The sequence below is a fragment of the Pangasianodon hypophthalmus genome, chromosome 23 (assembly GCF_027358585.1).
Source record: "Pangasianodon hypophthalmus isolate fPanHyp1 chromosome 23, fPanHyp1.pri, whole genome shotgun sequence".
NCBI lineage: Eukaryota > Metazoa > Chordata > Actinopteri > Siluriformes > Pangasiidae > Pangasianodon > Pangasianodon hypophthalmus.
The window spans coordinates 240,262-261,518 of NC_069732.1; the positions used below are offsets into that span (position 1 = coordinate 240,262).

At 41.4% G+C, this 21,257-nt stretch overlaps 1 protein-coding gene across 1 annotated transcript; it reads left to right on the top strand.

The window, feature by feature from the left end:
• Positions 1-8,507: 8,507 nt before the first annotated feature.
• LOC113529058 (putative gustatory receptor clone PTE03) lies at positions 8,508-9,452 on the top strand. Its single transcript, XM_026918013.1, has one exon. The coding sequence runs from the start codon at positions 8,508-8,510 to the stop codon at positions 9,450-9,452; it is 945 nt and encodes a 314-aa protein (XP_026773814.1).
• Positions 9,453-21,257: the final 11,805 nt, after the last annotated feature.

Sequence of the window (21,257 nt, forward strand, 5' to 3'; positions counted from 1 at the left end):
ATGGAACAGCCTTCCACTTAGTGTTCGGGGCTCAGACACAGTCTCAGTGTTTAAGTCTAGGCTGAAAACATATTTGTTTAGTCAAGCCTTTTGTGAATAGTTTTCTTAGGTACAGGGGCAGGTCTGGAGGGTTTGACAGGCATAGAGTGTTGTGGTGAAATGGGATGTTTGGATGCTGTCGCCCCCCCACTCTCACACGTTCACTCAGGTTTGTCGACGGTGGAGTGGCTGGCTGCCTTATGTCCCAGGGTGCCCTCATGTCTGTGTTAGCTTCTGGCTCTCCCTTTCAGTTATGCTGTCATAGCTAGTCTTGCCGGAGTCCCTGCTTGCACTCTGCATGCAAAGTACATCGTGCTTAACCATTAGAGGACAAAAGCTCACCTAACAATCTCTTCCTTTCTCTCCATCTCTCTCTCTCCCTCACTCTCTGTCGAGCTACACATGCTACTTCTGAGATGCCAGTGATGCCAGTGATCCTGACCCCTTCTGCTCCTCCTCGCTGCCTGACCCATCCTGATGCCCTACTTCTGGTTGGAGTTCTCATCGGTTGAGTTCGCTCGCTGCTGCTGGGGGTGGCCCCATATGGACTGCCTGAAGAACTGTTTGGATTGCTGGGGATGGTGCCACCTGGGGGCTGTGGAGATGGCTTGGGGATCACATATGGGGAGCTGTACTGTAATGGCTTGGGACTGCGATTGCTGTAGTGGCTTTGGGGCTGCAGTTGCCACGAGCAGCTTCGTACTCAGGACTCCATCAGTGGACAGTGGATAGATTTTAACCAGCCGGACCTCTTGCAAATACTGTGATGAATTTATTGGTTGCACAATTGCACTATTTGTCCATATAGTACACAATAGAAGGGATTTATTTATAATTGCACTATCCGTTGCACCCAGATGAGGATGGGTTCCCTTTTGAGCCTGGTTCCTCTCAAGGTTTCTTCCTCATATCATCTCGGGGAGTTTTTCCTTGCCACCGTCGCCACTGGCTTGCTCATTAGGGATAAATTCACAGTGATAAATTTAAATATTTACAATATATTTTTGTGAATCCATTTATTTCTGTAAAGCTGCTTTGTGACAATGTCCATTGTTAAAAGCGCTATACAAATAAAATTGAATTGAATTGAATTGAATTCAGGATGCTCACATCGATCAAGTCATGTCTCGGATCAGGGTCCGAGGACTGGTTTGTCACGATCGATCTAACAGACGAATATTTCCATATTTCCATCCTTCCCTGACACAGGAAGTTCCTGAGGTTTGCTTTGGGGGCGAAGCTTACCACTATCAGGTTCTTCCGTTCGGCCTGGCACTCTCACCCCGCAACTCCAGGGCATCCGCATACTGAATTATATCAACAATTGGTTGATATTAGCTTAATCGGAGCAGGCGGCGGTTTGGTGTCGGGATGTCATTCTCACCCACATGAAAGAGCTGGGGTTAAGACTAAACACCAGAAAAGTGTGCTTTCTCTAGTACGGAGAACTGCTTATCTGGACGTGGTGGGGATTCGACCATGATGCAGGCATGACTGTCTCCTGCTCGGATCGAGTCGATCCTCACAGCAGTCACGAGAGTGAGAGAAGGCCGGTCACTCACTGTAAAGTAGTTCCAGAGACTGCTGGGTCTGATGGCAAACGTGATACCATTTAGCCTGCTGTACCTGACCCCTACAGTGGTGGCTCAGGACCATCGGTCTGTGGAGCGGCCGCCATTTCACGTGACACGTCAGCTGCCTGGAGAATCGAAACACTTTCTCCCAGACCAAAGAGATCGCCATGTGTTGGTGCACACCGACAACACAGAGGTGGTCTCTTATGTCAACCGTCAGGGAGGTCTGCGTTCGCGCCCCCTTTACAGGCTGGCACACCAGATCCTTGTGTGGTTCTAGGGGAAACTTCTCCCGTTGAGAGCAGTTTAGACCCCTGGACATCTCAGTATGGGAGCGGACATCCTGTCGAGGCAAGGGCCGAGGCCTGGGGAACGAGGCTTCACCCCGTGGTGGTGAGGCAGGTATGGAGAATGTTTGGCCAGGCTCAGGTGAATCTGTTGCAACTCAGGGGATGTTGCAGTGTCCCCTCTGGTTCTCTCTGATTCATCCAGCTCCTTTCGGACTAGAAACCATGGTACATAATTGGCAGAGGCTTCGTCTGTGCGCCCTTCCCCCAATTGCTTGCTCCCAGGAGTTCTGGGGAGAGTGTGCCGGGACGGGGTCCGCCTGTGGTTAGTAGCCTCATTCTGGCCAGGCTGAATATGGTTCTCGGACCTGATTTCCCTTCTCAACGGCCATCCATGCTCGATCCCTGTCAGGAGGGACCTCCTCTCACAGGCGGGTTTCCACCCGTTGTTGACATTGTGGAAGCTGTGGCTGTGGCCTCTAGGGGGCACAACTCGTAGCTTTCAGTCTCTCAACCAAGGTTATTGAGACCATTCTCCAATCCAGAGCTCCCTCAATGAGGAAACTGTATGCCTTGAAGTGGAAACTTTTAACTTCTTGGTGTGGAGACTGCCAGCTCGACCCAGTTAACTGCCCTGTTGGTACAGTTCTGGAATTCCTGCAGGCCCGACTCTCCAAAAGGTTGACCCACTCCACCTTGAAGGTCTCCGTGAAGCCCCGCCCTCGGTTGTCAGTCTGTGGGCAGACACCCCCTAGTTACACATTTCCTCCACGGTGCGCTGAGGCTGAGGCCTCCAGTAAGATCTCGTGTCCCTCCGTGGGACCTGGCTGTGGTGCTGGAGGCTTTCTGTAAACCTCCTTTCGAGCCTGTAGAGAAGATATCTGATCATCATCTCATTTTAAAGGCATCCTTTTTTCTGGCAACTTCCTCTCTCAAGAGAGTTGGGGATCTACAGGCCCTCTCAGTGGCCCCCTCTTATTTAGACTTTGCGCCCGGTCTGGCCAAAGCATTTCTTTACCCTTGAGCAGGGTATGTTCCTAAAGTTCCCTCCTCTACACCATGGCCTGTCGTACTCCAGGCCTTCTGTCCTCCTCCCTTTTGGGAGCTCGACCAACAGAGGCTTAATTGTATGTGTCCAGTGCGAGCACTGGACGCATACATCCACAGAGCTGCCCTGTGGAGAAAGGCGGACCATTTGTTTGTGTGCTATGGTCCCCCTAAGCGATGTCTCCCTGCTACTAAGTAGACTCTCAGCCGGTGGATCGTGGATGCCATCCGTCTGGCCTATGAGTCCTCTGATCTCCCCTCGCCCTTGGGAGTCAAGGCTCACTCCACTAGAAGTGTGGCGGCCTCCAAGGCCTTTCTGGCAGGTGTCCCTATCTAGGACATCTGCAACGCTGCGGGTTGGTCCGTGCCCCTGATTTTCGTCAGGTTCTATGGCCTCGACATGCGAGGGAACGAGACGCTGCATCTCAAGGCCATACTTCTGGCATCCCTGTGAGCGCCCGCTTCATTCTCGAAGCTGCTGTTGTATCCACCGCGCGTGCTTTTGGGCTTCCTGGTCGCTATGTCACCCCGCCTGTGATGTCTCGCCCATCCATTGGACTGATTACACACGTGATTCAGAGCGTGGTCACGCTGAAGGAGGTCCCATAGCGTTTCGACGCAGTGTCTCGCAGTGTCTAACCCTAACCCGAGTGTCTCGTGGGGGTGTGTGCAACCTGCTAACTAGCACTAGAGGAGTTACCTTGCTTGAAAAGCTGACCAATGAAAATCTCTTCGGATAAACAGGTGATTATTATGCCATTAAAATACACAGAGCTGAATGTAAAGACAATTGAACTGCCAGTCAAACTATGATAATTACAGTCATAATCAGATTTCAGTAGAATTAAACCATTTTCAACATTATGTTTGTTTTGCTATGTCAGGCAACAATTATGGTGAATGCTTTTTTAAAAAGAACTCCTCTGTCAGGAGTGAGCAAACTTTTAATTTTCCTTTAAAATAAAGATGAAGAACAGTCATCATGAAAATCTGAAATCATTTCTCTAAAGTCCCCATGTAGACCCGTAAACCTCTAACATTCATGTAATTAACATCATTTAAACTATATGACCTCATTAACTTCATTAACAAACTAAAGAGAGGAAATGAGGAGATTTTCCAGTGTAACACCACTGGACAAACCTGAAACTACAGTTTTTAGTTTTCTTCAGAACAGACCACTTATATTACCAGACGCCAAAAAAAAAAAAAAAAGGAATTTGTGCCTGTTTTGGGCATGCCCATGTTCAGCACTGAATTAATTTGTGATGTCACACTCCATAGTAGTGGTTAATGGCTCATATGAAAACAGACACTCAAGGCTTTAAGAATTTACAATCTTTCATAAGTATTTCTTTTTTCTTTTTTTTTACCAAGCTTACGAGGTTTAAGTATCATAAAATTATTGTGGCAGTTATATACATGTTTTTTTAACTACCAAAAAGGCTTTAGTTTTGCTGTCTGTTTTGTCTCTGTACAATTGTTATTGTGAAGAGGTATGAACTGTTTGCCCAGCAGGGGGCTCACACCTTTCCTCTTTCCCCATCACCCAGCTCACCAGCAACTAAACACAAAGTCATGATACTCTACACACAGAAACCCAACAGTGTCCTGAATAATCTTATAACAGACCTGTGGCGATAAATAATTCTTTTGTTTATACTGACAGAAAATGTCCACTAAATCAATTTCCATTAAGCCAGCAGAATGGAGCCCCAGTGTACAGGGAGAAAGGGTTAAATTTAAACTCACAGGATGTTTTAAACATGGTGGACACCCCTGATTGGTTTAATGCACTTTTTAGGGAACTAGATGAGACAGCTGGGATTTAACCATACCATGAAGTCCAGATTCGTATGAACAAAAACAACAAAATCCCAAATTATGGGATTATGCTCGAAAATTAGCTCGTGTTCCAAATTTCATCCTCATACTCCTCTAGAGAGTCAATGGACACATGGTACCATTACAGTTTAACATGTAATAAATAAATAAATAAATAAATAAATAAATAAATAAATAAATAAATATGTAAATAAAACATGTTTGTTGTAAGTGAAGAAGATGGGTACTTGGAATTGAGTCATTCCTAAAAAGACAGGAGTCACTCAGTGTGGAATGTAGCTCAGCAAGGGAGAGACAATAAGGTTCAGGATTTGTGTAGTGTCTTTCTTTCTCTCTCTCTCTCTCTCTCTGGCTATGTACCTAAATCATTTAAATTAGCAGTTATCAAGCCCCTGATTAAAAAAACCTAAACTTGATCCCTATCAGCTGTTCAACTATAGACCAATATCAAACCTCCCCTTTATCTCCAAGATCTTACAAAATGTTGTAACAGCAGCTATGATCATACTTTCATAAGAATAACATTCATGAAATGTATCAGTTTAATTAATTCTGACAAGACAGAAGTACTTGTACTAGGACCACATGCAGCCAGAAGGAAACTTTCTGATTACATAATAACTCTGGATGGCCTTTCTGTTTCATCATGTGCAGCAGTAAAAGACCTTAACATGATTATTTACTCTAGTATTTAATTTGATGCTCATATAGATAATATAGATGTAGATGAAGGATAGCATTCCTTCATCTCAGAAAGATTGCTAAGATCAGAAATGTAATGTCACTACATGATGCAGAAAAATTAGTTCATGCTTTTGTTACCTCTAGGTTGGATTATTGTAATGCCTTACTGTCTGGATGTTGCTGTTTGTCGACGGTGGAGTGGCTGGAGCTTTATGTCCCAGGGTGCCCTCATGTCCGTGTTAGCTTCTGGCTCTCCCTTTTAGTTATGCTGTCATAGCTAGTCCTGCTGGAGTCCCTGCTTGCACTCTGCATGCAAAGTACATTGACTTAACCATTAGAGGACCAAAGCTTACCTAACAATCTCTTACTCTCTCTCCATCTCTCTCTCCCTCAGTCTCTGTCGAGCTACACATGCTATTTCTGAGATGCCAGTGATCCTGACCCCTTCTGCTCCTCCTCGCTGCTTGACCCATCCTGATGCCCCTTCTGCTCCTCCTCACTGCTTGACCCATCCTGATGCCCTACTTCTGGTTGGAGTTCTCACCAGTTGAGTTTGCTCACTGCTGCTGAGGGTGGCAAGGAAAAACTCCGGGACAATATGAGGAAGAAACCTTGAGAGGAACCAGGCTCAAAAGGGAACCCATCCTCATCTGGGTGCAACAGATAGTGCGATTATAAATAAATCCCTTCTATTATTGTGTACTATATGGACAAATAGTGCAATTGTGCAACCAGTAAATTCATCAGTTTTCACAAGAAGTCCGGTTGGTTAAAACCTACCACCATCCACTGATGGAGTCCTGAGTACGAAGGTGCTCGTGGCAACTGCAGCCCCAAAGCCACTACAGCAATCGCAGTCCCAAGCCATTACAGTACAGCTCCCCATATGTGATCCCCAAGCCATCTCCACAGCCCCCAGGTGGCACCATCCCCAGCAATCCAAACAGTTCTTCAGGCCGTCCATATGGGGCCCCAGCAGCAGCGAGCGAACTCAACCGATGAGAACTCCAACCAGAAGTAGGGCATCGGGATGGGTCAAGATGGAGAGAGTCTTTTTCTCACCACTTATGGGTGTCCCTGAAAGCACAAAGAGACACAAATAATAGACTAACAGTAATAGGACACAGGTGAGAATCATCACGCTTTACCTGCTGGTTCAACCCTCCTCTCTGTCCGCAGCTGATGCTTGAACACACCCCCACTGCCACAGTCATCTAGATAAGCACTGGCATATACATTGTGCAGGTGGAGTATTCTGTCCATGAAATGTTTGGATGTTGCTCCTAACAAACCAAATGGAAGGGTGAAAATTGGTGTAACCCAAATGGAGTGGAACAGGACATTTTTTTCTCAGGTTTATTGGAGTCAAGGGAATCTGCCAATACCCCTTGGTTAAATCCAGTGTCGAATAAATGCAAGCTGTACTTAACGAGAAGTTCATCAATGTGTGGTATTGGATAAGCATCAAATTTAGAAACCGTGTTCACTTTTCTAAAGTACACACAAAAACGGACTGATCCTTGGGCACGGGACTGCAAGAGTCACTGTGGGACTCACTGATTACTCCCTTGGTGAGCATAGCTTTAAGTTCATCCCAAACCACATTTTTTTGTGTTTGGGTAAACGAGATGTGTTCTCCATAAGGGAACCAGGGTGAATTCAGCCACACCTTTTAGATTTACCTCTAGTACCAGCTCCTCCCTTACTGGAACCACCATCGCCAGATCCACAGGAATGCTCTTCTCTCTACGGTTTCAGGAGATTGAGGTGGTATATTTGAGGGCTTGGGGGACCTCTCGTATAGCAGAAAACAGGAGTTTGAGCCACTTATCCAAATTCTGAGCATCATCCTGAATGAACTTCCAAATCATATTTTTAAACATTTATTTAAATTGTTTGACTAACCCATCTGTTTGCAGATGGTAAACGCTGGAGTAAATCGAGTTAATTTCTAATAATCTGTACAGTTTGCAAAGTGTTTGCTGACATAAAAGAAGAGCCCTGGTCAGTTAGGATCTCTTTAGGGTTCCCGACTCAGGAGATAGGGTGCCTCCACAGCACTGCATGCTGAGATGTTGCAAAGAGCCACAGCTTCCAGGTGTCACATTGTCCCACACCCACATGCCTCACCTTCACTAATCATGAAACTCCCAATGCCTGCAGTGAATCAGGCTTCGATAGGCGGTGACCTGGTTACACCCTGAGTCCACCAATACCTGAGGTGTAATTCCTTGTATACTCACTGACACACTGTATGTTCCTGCTCGATTTGGGGAAGGCTGTGGTGCATCAGGGATCCAGGTTCAGTGTTCCTGCTGATTCTGCATGTGTTGCATTTTCCACCAGCTATACCAGCCTCTCTCTCCCCCCCTTCTCTCTGTACAGTAGTTTCTGAAAGCACTAAGAAACACACATAAGTAGATTGGCAGTAATAAGACATAGGTGAGGATTATTAAGTGTTACCTGCCAGTTAAACCCGCCCCCTCTGACTTTTCAGCAAACTTGCATTGTATTCAGTTACATGCAAAGAAACAAGAGAGTTTTAGCTGTTAGACTGACCTTTGAATATTGTTGGACCAAAAATTTAAATGTATATTAAAAAAATAAATATGATGTAACATAAAAGCAAGACACAATTTAAAAATAAAAAATAAAAAATAAAAAGACTAATACAATTATTATAAAGATGATAATTACATTTTAAAAATGTTTCCTGAAAGACATACACTAGAATTCAAAAAGTCTGCAGTTTTTAGGAGAAGGACATTAAAAGACTTAAAAAAAAAAAAAAAAAGGGTTTTCTAATGTAAACCATTGACATTATTGATAAGCCAGATTTATGATAGCAAATGTCAGGAAGGAGGCAGGAATTTTCTTTTAGTTGCTCTCAGCAAATCACTAAGGACTATGTGTTTAGATGAGATAGTATAAAAGTCTGTGAAGTTCATTTCCTCACCACAACTGTGGTTTATCTGCACTCTGCTCTCTGAATGACTACCATTAAATCACATGGATTACTTTACAGAAATTAATGGATTATTCTACCAATTTTACATATTTAACACTGGAAGGACATGTTGAATTAGAGCATTACAGATATCTTTATTTTATATTTACACTCACTGTCTATATAATGATTATCTGCTTTAATACTGTTATCATTTCTGTCATATTCAAAACGAAACGTCTCCATGAGCCCATGTACATTTTGATTGCTGCATTGCTTTGTAATGCTCTCCTTGGATCAACAGCTCTCTATCCTAAACTGCTCATTGATTTACTGTCTGAAAAACAAACTGTGTCTTATAAAGAGTGTTTATTTCAGGCATTTTGTATTTACACATATGCTGCATCAGAGTTCACACTGTTATCGACTATGGCTTATGACAGATATGTATCCATCTGTAAACCATTACAATATGCAACTCTTGTAAAAATGACCACGGTCAGAAAGCTCTTATTTTTATCATGGTTTTTGCCTTCTTGTGAAGTTGGTGTCGGTGTTATTCTAGCATCCCAACTTCAACTGTGTAAATTTAAATTGAACAGAATATACTGTGATAATTATTCAGTTGTGAAATTAAGCTGTAAAGAAACATCACTTAATAACACATATGGACTTTTTATTTTTAGCATTGCTGTATTTCCTCCAGTGATCTTCATACTTTACTCTTATGTCAGGATCCTCTCTGTGTGTTTAAATAATTCTAAAGATTTCAGAAGAAAAGCTCTACAGACCTGTTTACCACATCTTCTCATTTTCACAAATTTTTCTGTCAACGCAAGTTTTGAAATTATAAATTCTAGACTTGAATCCAATCAAATTCCCCACATTATTGCCATGATCATGTCGGTTGAATATTTACTTATTCCTCCTTTATTCAATCCTATAATATATGGATTAAAACTGCAGGAGATTTATAATAATATTAAGAAAATATTAAAATGTCAAACAAGAACTCATGTTTCTTTTTAGATACTTCCTTTACTCTTGTTTGAGATTCAAAAAAGTTACATAATGATTGTTAACTGTATGTGATTATATTAGACTAATGTAACTATGATAAGCAACAAAGTTTGAAGTTGGTATATCCATTAGAATAACATCCCAACTTCAGCTGTCTAAATATAAAGTAAGCAGAATATGCTGTCATAATTACTCAATTGTTAAATTACTCTGCAAGGAAAAATCTCTGAATAACCCATTTGGCATCTTATTTTCAGGATTGTTGTATTGCCTCTTGTGATTTTCATAATCTACTTGTATATCAGGAAACTTGCTGTCTGTTTAAAGAATTCTAAAGATTTCAGAAGAAATCTTTCCTACGTCTTCTAATTTTCATCAACAATTCTGCCAGTGCATGTTTTGAAATAATAAATAAGAGACTAGAATCAAAACAAATTCCCCTCATTATTGTCATAAGCCTGTCAGTTATTCCTTTGGTTCCTAGTCTAAATTAATCCCATAATATCTGCAACATATGATTAACATTAAACTTGAATGTAGTACCATCTATTATTCATTATAGCTCACATCTCAACTACTATACAGGTCTGTCATTACTTTTTTGTGAGACTCATAATACAATCAAACGGCACACCATGTTAGTAGCATACGGACAGGCGAGTGATTCTGAAAAATATTGGAGTGGAGTTATTACAGATTGTGTGTGATATATAGCTTTCTTTATATAATTTGTTTGTGTTCTTGTTTGCTTCAATTCCCTACATTTTGCTGACACATTTTTCTTTGAAATTGTTTTCCATGATGTCGTTAAACATTGGCTATGGTGATTTGGTCTTGAAGGCCATACGAACCTGTAAGTGATGTTCAACGATATCAAGGGAAAAAGCAGTGTTGAGACAGTTAGCCCTAGCCTGACATGGCTGTGGTTACAAAACATGACAAATTGGGTGGCAGGGGAGTTATAACACAAAGGCTAGCTTTTATACTCTCCCTGGGAATTCCATCTAGAGAGGTCACTAGACAAAACCCTGAGGCACACCTTTCACAACTGAAACTAATTTCTGGTCCCACCATCTCTCAGGGTACAAGGAAGGCATGCATTGAGACTCTTCTCTGTTCTGGCACCAAGGTGGTGGAATGAACTTCCCCTAGATGTCCGAACAGCTGAGTCACTGGCAGTCTTCAAACGACGTCTAAAGACTTACCTCTTTGTAAAATACTTAAATTAGCACTTTCGAAAAAAAAAAAAAAAAAAAAAAAAATCACGTCCCCAACAGAGTTTTTGGACTGATGGTATTCCTAGTTTGTGACCTAGCGAGCCAATATCAGGATGTATTTTTGATAGACTTCAAAGCTCTATTGTAAGTCGCTCTGGATAAGCGCGTCTGCCAAATGCCATAAATGTAAATGTAAATGTAATTAATGGTCTGTTCTAAGCCCAGTGGTCCTCTCTGTGTGTACACACAAACACATACATTAATATATACTGTATATATATATATATATATATATATATATATATATTACAGTCAGGTCCATAAGTATTTGGACAGTGAAATAATTTTGGTAATTTTGCCTCTGTACTCCACCACAATGGATTTGAAATGAAGCAATCAAGATGTGACTGAAGTGTAGACTTTCAGCTTTAATTCAAGGGCTTTAAGAAAGATATTGCATTAACCGTTTAGGAATTACAGCCATTTTTTACAGAGTCTATCCATTTTCACAGGCTCAAAAGTAACTGGACAATTGACTGATAAGCAGCGGTGGCCTGTTTCCTACTTTTTTCATGATAAATTAAGGAGATAAAAGGTCTGGAGCTGATTCCAAGTGTTGAATTTGCATTTAGTAGCTGTTCATGGGAACTCTCACTATTGCAGCCCAAAGAGGTGTCGGTACAAGTGAAGGAGGCCATCATTAGGGTGAAAACCAAAACAGACCTATCAGAGAGAGCAGAAACTTTAGGAGGGCCAAATCAACAATTTGGTACATTCTTAAAAAGAAGGAATGCACTGGCAAGCTCAGCAACCTCGAAAGGCCTGGAAGACCATGGAAGACAACTAAAGCGGATGATTGCAGAATTCTTTTCTTATTGAAGAAAAACACTTCACAACCACTTCACAACCAAGTCAAGAACACTCTGGAGGAGGTAGGTTTATCATTGTCAAAGTCTACAATCAAGAGCCACCTTCATGAATGTAAATACAGACAGTTTACCTTAGGATGCAAACCGCTGGTAAAACTCAAGAACAGAAAGGCCAGATTAGACTTTGCTTAAAAAACCTCTAAAAAAAGCCTGACCAGTTCTGATGCAAGATTAACTTGTACCAGAATGATGGGAAGAGAAAAGTATGGAGAAGGAAAGGAAGGGCTCATGATCCAAAGCATACCACATCATCCATCAAACATGTGGAGGCAGTGTTATGGAATGGGCATGGGCACGTATGGCTGCCAATGGAACTGGCTCACTGGGGTTTATTGATGATGTGACTGCTGATAGAAGTATCAGGATTAATTCCGAAGTGTATAGAGCTACTTTCTGCTCAGATTCAGTCAAATGCTGCAAAACTGATAGGACACCGCTCCACAGTACAGATGGATAACAACCCAAAACATACTGTGAAAGCAGCCCAAGAGCTTGGAAATCATATGTTCTTAAATGGCCAAGTCAGTTGCCTGATCTCAACCCAATAGAGCTGCTTTTCACTTACTGAAGACAAGACTGAAGGCAGAAAGACCCACGAACAAACAGCAACTGAAGGCAGTTGCAGTAAAGGCCTGGCAAAGCATCTCAAGGGAAGTGACTCAGCATTTGGTGATGTCCATGGGGTCCAAACTTCAGGCAGTCATTGACTGCAAAGGATTTATCTCCAAGTAATAAAAATAATCCTAATATTTATGATTATATTAGTTTGTCCAATTACTTTTGAGCCTGTGAAAATGGAGGGACTCTGTAAAAAATGGCTGTAATTCCTAAACGGTTAATGCAATATTTTTCTTAAAGCCCTTGAATTAAAGCTGAAAGTCTACACTTCAGCCACATCTTGATTGCTTCATTTCAAATCCATTGTGGTGGAGTACAGAGGCAAAATTACCAAAATTATTTCACTGTACAAATACTTATGGACCTGACTGTTACCTCTGGGCACAATTATTCAGGAACATGAGATTCACTTCTACTGATATGCTGATGACACACAGTTGTATGTTTCAGCAAAGCCTGATGATAGACCCCAGCTTTAAAAAGTTGAGGAATGTGTAAACACTCTTACACACTAGAGTGGCTGTCAGTAAAATTGCACAGTAATTATAAAATATTAATAATGACATAAAGTACTGAATGATCTTACATCTCATTACCTGAGCTAACTTTTAAAGACTCAGTCAGTCTCAATATTTAAGTCTAGGCTGAACCTATTTGTTTAATCAAGCCATATGTTAAAAGCTTTTCTTTTTGGCAAAGGTGGTGATCTGCAGGGTTCACAGGCATAGCAAGTTTTGGTAAAATAGGATGTTCTGATGCTCTCACCCCTTGAGACTCATACATTCACTCAGGCTGTTGATGGTGGAGTGGTGGGCAGCTTTTAGTTTCAGGGTGCCCTCATGCCTGTGTTACCTTTTTCCTCTCTCTTTTAGTTATGCCATCATAGCTAGTCTTTTTGGAGCCCCTGCTTGCACTCTGATCACAATGTACACATTTATAAACCACTGTAGGATAGGACCTAATAAACTGTTTGCCAGAATATCTTTGAAGCATCACATTCATGAAGTCTTTCAGACCGGATGTACAAGAGAGAAAGCTTTTATCTGTCACATATACATTAAAGTATAGTGAAATTCTTTTCTTCTTATATCCCAGCTTGTTAAGATTTTGTGGTCAGGGCACAGTGTCAGTTATGATACAGCACTGGAGCAGAGAGGGTTTAGGGCCTTGCTCAAGGGCGTATCAGTTCCTGCTTGGCAGTGCTGGGGCTTAAACCCTTGAACCTCTGTCAGTACTGAAAAAGTAATGGTTAAATGGTTTAATGATTAAATTAGTAAATTAAAAAAATACTGGCCTATGATAAGGCTTGTATCTACATTCTTGTGTTGCTCAGTGCAGCATTTGATCCCATAGATCACATCTCTTAGACAGACTAGACTAGTACAGACATACTATTATCTTAGATAGACCTTTGTTGGAGCCAGCAGAACTACTCTTTCCTGACTCAGGCCTTATCTGACTGATCGTTATCAGTTGTAATCATATATCATCATTTTGTAATCATATGTATGTTTGTAAATATCAATGATCAATCAATTAAACTTTAATGCTTGTGGTACAGAGCAAGAAAATAAGAAGTGAGGTAAGAGCGTGTACCAGGACTTTTGCTGGAATAACAGAGAAACCTGCATTGAACTGATGTTAACTTTTAAAACCACTCTTTCGAATCCAATTTAATCAAAAAGTTTATTGTAAGACATGTGTCACGGATTTCCCCTCTTGGCACACAACAGTCAAAGGGTCATCAGCATTCCTTTACCGTTGGGTTTACATCACACTACTGTATCTGTGCATGTGATTTTGATTTGATTTTGAGTGTCCCTGTCTTATGATTGATATGTTCCCCGATTTTTCTTACCTGTTCTCAGTTCTGATTTAATTATTTTTTCACTTTATATCCTCCTGTGTCTTTGTCTTGTTGCAATTTATCATGAATTTCTTATAGTGGTGTTTGCTGCCTGCCTGTTCACTGACCTAAACAATGAATTACGAATTGTGGATTTGGACTAATAAATAACACAGAGAGTATACACACTTGCATCCTGCCTCATCACCCAGCATGTTACAGAAGACTTTGCCTTCTTAGGATACAGAGACTCAGAGTGAGAAACTAGACAATGTGCAGGGAAACAGTGGACTGGGGTCGATTCATTGGGAATATAAAGTGGTGCCGTTTGCCACTACTTAAGCTATCCCTTCATCCCTGAGCTCTACAAAGAAATCTCATGTGCCTAAATTACAATCAGGAAAGCCATGCCCTCTCTTTATGCATTTGTTTGATTCTGTAGAATTTTCCCTGTCACTCCCATTTGTTACACCTGATACCTATGATCGTATGGAAGTCTCCACCACATGGTTTAACATCAAGTCAAGTACACAGTGAGATAAATAATGTCTGTACATTACTTATATATATATATATATATATATATATATATATATATATTATATATAGATAGATAGATAGATACATGACACACACAGTGCTGACAGGACATAAAGTGCAATAGGAATAAGCATGTAGGAAAAGGTAATTGGGAACAAGGGGGTGAACAGGCAGTAGAACATAATACACCAATTACAAACATTTAACATTATAATAAACACATTAGGCCTCATTTATCAATCTGTATACATGTTTGCATACACCAAACCAAACAAAAACTTCCACTAGATTTACCAATGTTTTGGAAAGGCTGATTTTCTTTGTAATCACATGTGTTGACCCATACAGTGCCATCTCAACAAAGCTCATTTTCATGTAGTGATCCCCATATAACTTGAAAAAATGCATTTGTTTATAGCTTGTGGATATGCACAGACAGACTAGCCCAGCCTATGAAGAACTATTATGTCTACTATGGAGCTGTCATGCACAAGGAGGAATAATCAGCGCAGGACTTCCAAAAGTCAATAATCATCTTTTGTTTTCTCACATTCAGATACAGATTGTAGTTCTTTTACCAAACCATGAGCTGTTCCACCTCCTCTCTGTATGATGTGTCATTGCTGTAACTGATGAGGCCTACTGCTGTGGTGTTGTCAGTGAACTTAACAATTTGAAATAGATCTCGAATAGCAGTCATGGGTCAGCAATGTGAACAACAATGGGCTGATCACACAGCATTGGGGGACACCAGGCCTCAGAATGATGCTGTCGGCAGGCCTGCTTGTGACCCAAACTGACTGTGGACTCCCAGTAAGGAAGTACAGGATCCAATTACAGAAGGAGGTGTTGAAACCTATCAGAGGCAGCTTTTCATTCAGCTACTGGGGGATGATTGTTTTGAATACTGCACTGAAGTCTATGAACCACATTCTGAAGCAAGTATTCTTCTTGTTGAGGTGGGTTAGTGCCAGGTGAAGAGCATTCAAGATAACATCTTCTGTGGGTTTTATTGATAACTGGAGTTTGAGGGCAAGGATGTATGCCCCGGTCCCATCCCAATGCAGCGTGGCGATATAGCTTACAGCAGGTTATGGTCGCTGAACTGCTGGATGTCCAGGTGGTGCTCTGAAAACAATCTGAAAACTAATTATTATTTACAGACCCCCAGGGCCATATTCGGAATTCCTTTGTGAATTTGCGGATTTCATCTCTAACCTGGTCGTTTCCTTAGACAAAGCATTAATTGTTGGAGACTTTAATATTCATTTTGATAATCCAGAAGACCCTCTAAGAACAGCAGTTGTGTACATTCTAGATTCAGTAATAGGACCCACCCATAGTGGTGGTCACACTCTTGATTTAATACTAACATTCTATATTTATATTTTCATAAATATAGAAAATATAGTCACATTTCTGCAGTCTGAAGCTATCTCAGATGATTACCTCATCTCATTTAAAATGTATCTTAATCATTAAAAATTCACCTTGCCATGTGACGGCGGGAGTTCCATAGGAGTTACCAACCATGATTGGATCACTGTCTAATCCTGAAGAACTTGATCAGGCAACTGAATGCTTAGAATCAACGTTCTGCTACACGCTAGATAAGGTAGCTCCACTTCAAAGAAAAATAATTAGAGAGAAAAAGCTAGCACCCTGGTATAACGATCACACACGCACCTTAAAACAGACCACTCGAAAACTAGAACGTAAATGGCATCAAACAAAATCGGTAGTATTTCAAACAGCATGGAAGGAGAGCCTTCTGAGCTATAGGAAATCTCCTAGCACTGCTAGCTCAATGTATCTCTCCATCCTAATTGAAGATAACAAAAATAATCCTAGATTCTTATTTAATACTGTAGCAAAATTAACTAGGAATAAGACCACAATAGAAACATGCACACGATCAGTATATAGCAGCGATGACTTCATGAATTTTTTCAATGGTAAAATTGAAAATATCAGGCAAAAATTCTGACTATTAATTTAAAACCGGACAGTTTTATAACTAACCCTGTAGATGATAATATAATGATATCAGATCAACAATTACAATGTTTTATTCCCCTTGAAGAGACTGAACTAATTTCACTAATTTCATCATCAAAATCATCAACCTGTATACTAGATCCCTTACCTACTTGTTTCCTCAAACAGATAATTCCAGAAACAATCAAACCTCTTCTAAAGATAATCAATTGTTCTCTTAGCACTGGCTATGTACCTAAACCTTTTAAACTAGCAGCTATCAAGCCCCTGATTAAAAAAACCTGACCTTGACCCCTGTCAGCTGTCTAACTACAGACCAATATCAAACCTCCCCGAGATCCTAGAAAAAGTTGTAGCACAGCAGCTATGCTCATACTTACATAGGAATAACATTCATGAAATGTATCAGTCAGGACTTAGGCCTCACCATAGCACAGAGTCAGCACTGGTTAAAGTGGTAAATGACCTACTACTGGCCTCTGATCAGGGTTATGGCTGCTTTCTTGTGCTGCTTGACCTTAGTGCAGCTTTTGATACCATTGATCATGCTATTCTCCTCGATAGATCGGAAAATGTTGTAGGCATTAAGGGAACGGCCCTTTCCTGGCTCAGGTCTTATTTGACTGATCGTTATCAGTTTGTAGATGTAAATGGTGACTTGTTTATGCATATGAAGGTAAGGTAAGGCCCACTGCTTTTTTCTTTATATATGATACCTCTGGACAAAATTATTCTTAAACATGGTATTAGCTTCCACTGTTATGCTGATGACACACGGTTGTATGTTTCAGCAAAGCCAGATAACAGACACCAGCTTAATAAAGTTAAGAAATGTGTAAAAGACATTAGACACTGGATGCTTATTAACTTCTTTCTACTTAATTCTGACAAGACAGAAGTATTTGTACTTGGACCACATGCAGTTAGAAGTAAGCTATCTGATTACATAATTACCGCCACACCTACTTCGATCAAAAGGTGCAGGCTATTTGTTGGTACCTCAAATAGTGAAGGCTGCAGCAGGAGGTAGAGCTTTCTCTTACAAAGCTCCATAGTTTTGGAACAGCATTCCAATTAGTGTTCAGGACTCAGACACAGTCTCAGTGTTTAAGCCTAGGCTGAAAACATATTTGTTTAGTCAAGTCTTTTGTGAATAGTTTTTTTTTTCTTAGGGGCTTTCTGCTGGAGGAACAGACGGCCCACACAGACGGCCTGAAGATCATTGGGATTGCGGGGGATGGTGCCACTTGGGGGCTGTGGAGATGGCTTGGGGATCTCATATGTGGAGTTGTACTGTGATAGCTTGGGACTGCGATTGCTGTGGTGGCTTTGGGGCTGCAGTTGCCACAAGCAGCTTTGTATTCAGGACTCCATCAGTGGACAGTGGATAGGTTTAACAAACCAGACCTCTGGTGAAAACTGTGATGAATTTACTGTGATGAACTCCTCAGTTGTTTCTTTGGTAGTCATGTGGTACAGATGTGAAAGGGACTCTGCTTTTGTGTTCTTAGACCCCCAGTATGAAAGGGTACACTGGAATCTCTTACAGAACAGGGCCCATCTTGCTTGGTGAGAGTTCAACCTTTTGGCAGTACGTGTGCACTCCAGGTTCTTGTCGTCTGTGTAAATGACAAATGGGGACAGTGGCACCACTCTTCCAGGGTCAACTTTACAGCAAGAAGCTCCCTGTTACTAATGTCCTAGTTGTGCTCTGTGGGCAAAAGGTTTTTGGAGAAGAATGCAACAGGATGGAGCTTTGGTTTCTCTCCAAACCTCTGGGACAGTACAACCCCCACTCTTGTCTCAGATGCATCCACCTCAACTATGAAAGCTTTGGAGGGGTCAGGATTTTGCAGGACGGCTTGTAGCACAGCTTCTTTCAGTTGTTGTTTATTTTGGGATATTTCACCCTTCAGTCTCCTCGTCAGGAGGTGAATTGTTGCTCAATTGGGTTAAGGTCTGGTGATTGACTTGGCCAGTCTAAAACCTTCTACTTTCCCCCCAATGAAGTCGTTTGTTGTGATGGCAGTGTTTCGAGTCATTGTCTTGCGGAATGATGAAGCTCCTACCAATTACATTGGATGTATTTCTCTATAAATTCTTCAGACAGAATGTTTGTGAACAGTAGACAACTTCAACAAAATAGACTTCATGTGAAAACTGTAATGAATTTTCTTGGTTACACAGTTGCACTTTTTGACTATATAGTATACAGTTATAGAAAGGAATTATTTATAATTGCACTATCCTTTGTCACCCAGATGAGGATGGGCTCCCCTTTGAGTCTGGTTCCTATGGGGATAAATTCATAGGGATAAATTTGTAAATTTATAATTTATATCCTGAATTTATATATTTCTTTAAAGCTGCCTTGTGACAATGTCCATTGTTAAAATTGAACTGAATTGTTTCTGTAAATATCTGAATTCTTTCTGCTGCTACCATCATGAGTTACATCATCAATAAAGATTAGCGAGCATTTTCCAGAAGCAGCCATGAAAGTCCAAGCCATGACACTACCTCCACCATGCTTGACCCATGAGCTCATATGTTTTGGATCATGATCCTTTCTTTCTCCCCACTTTGGCCTTTCCATCACTTTGGTAGAGGTTAATCTTGGTTCCAGAACATTTCTGGCTCATCTCTGTATTTCTCTCCGAATTCCAATCTGATCTTCTGATTCTAACTGATAAGTGATTTGCATCTTGTGGTATGGCCTCAATATGTTTCTGCTCTTGAAGACTTCTTTGAGCAGTCGATTGTGACACCTTCACCCCTGCCCTGTGGAGGTTGTTGGTGATTTCACTGACTGTTGTTTTGGGTTTTTCTTCACAGCTCTCACAATATTTCTGTTATCAACGGCTGTTGTTTTCCTTGGCCATGTGGTTGTGAGTACACCAGTGGTTTCTTTCTTTTTCAGGACATTCCAAATTGTTATATTGGCTATGCCAAATGCTTGTGCAATGGTTCTGATCGATTTACCCTCTTTTCTCAGCTTCAAAATGGTTTGGTTTTCTCCCATAGATAGCTCTCTGGTCTTCATATTGGTTTTTACTTTTTAACAACAAATGCAATCTTCACAGGTGAAACCCAGGGATCAAACCAAGAGTAGATATTCAGAGCTATTAATTGTTTACACAATCAATAACAAGCTGCAATGGAACAAATAGATAGATAGATAGATAAATAGATAGATAGATAGATAGATACAACTTTATTGTCATTGCACAGTACAGGTACTTATCAAAGAAATGCAGTTCAATTCAATTCAATTCAATTTTATTTGTAAACCACTTTTAACAATGGACATTATCACAAAGCAGCTTTACAGAAATAAATGGATTCACAAAAATATATTGTAAATATTTGAATTTATCACTGTGAATTTATCCCTAATGAGCAAGCCAGTGGCGACGGTGGCAATGAAAAACTCCCTGAGATGAAATGAGGAAGAAACCTTGAGAGGAACCAGGCTCAAAAGGGAACCCATCCTCATCTGGGTGCAACAGATAGTGCAATTATAAATAAATCCATTCTATTATTGTGTACTATAAGGACAAATAGTGCAATTGTGCAACCAATAAATTCATCACAGTTTTCGGAAGAAGTCCGGCTGGTTAAAATCTATCCACTGTCCACTGATGGAGTCCTGAGTACGAAGCTGCTAGTGGCAACTGCAGCCCCAAAGCCACTACAGCAATCACAGTCCCAAGCCATAACAGTACAGCTCCCCATATGTGATCCCCAAGCCATCTCCACACCCCCCAGGTGGCACCATCCCCAGAAATCCAAACAGTTCTTCAGGCTATCCATATGGGGCCCCAGCAGCAGTGAGCGAACTCAACTGATGAGAACTCCAACCAGAAGTAGGGCATCAGGATGGGTCAAGCAGCGAGGAGGAGCAGAAGGGGCATCAGGATGGGTCAGGCAGCGAGGAGGAGCAGAAGGGGTCAGGATCACTGGCATCTATGGCATCTCAGAGGTAGCATGTGTAGCTCGACAGAGAATGAAGGAGAGAGAGAGATGGAGAGAAAGGAAGAAATTGTTAGGTGAGCTTTTGTCCTCTAATGGTTAAGCACAATGTACTTTGCATGCAGAGTGCAAGCAGGGACTCCGGCAAGACTAGTTATGACAGCATAACTAAAAGGGTGAGCCAGAAGCTAGCAAAGACATGAGGGCACCCTGGGACATAAAGCAGCCAGCCACTCCACCATCAACAAACCTGAGTGAATGCGTGAGAGTGGGGGGTGACAGCATCCAAACATCCCAGTTCACCACAACACTCTATGCCTGTGAAACCCTCCAGACCTGCCCCTGTACCTAAGAAAAAACTATTTACAAAAGGCTTGACTAAACAAACATGTTTTCAGCCTAGACTTAAACACTGAGACTGGGTCTGAGCCCCGAACACTAAGTGGAAGGCTGTTCCATAACTGTGGGGCTTTGTAAGAGAAAGCTCTACCCCCAGCTGTAGCCCGCACTATTTGAGGTACCAACAAATAGCCTGCACCTTTTGATCTGAGTAGGCATGGCGGATCATAAAAGACCAAAATTTCGCTCAGGTACTGTGGTGCGAGACCATTTAGTGCTTTATAGGTCAATAGTAGTATTTTATAATCAATACTAAATTTGATTGGGAGCCAATGCAGTGTGGATAAGATAGGGG

Coding starts and splice junctions, on each gene's coding strand:
- LOC113529058 (XM_026918013.1), top strand. CDS start 8,508: ATGGATTATTCTACCAATTTTACATATTTAACACTGGAAGGACATGTT.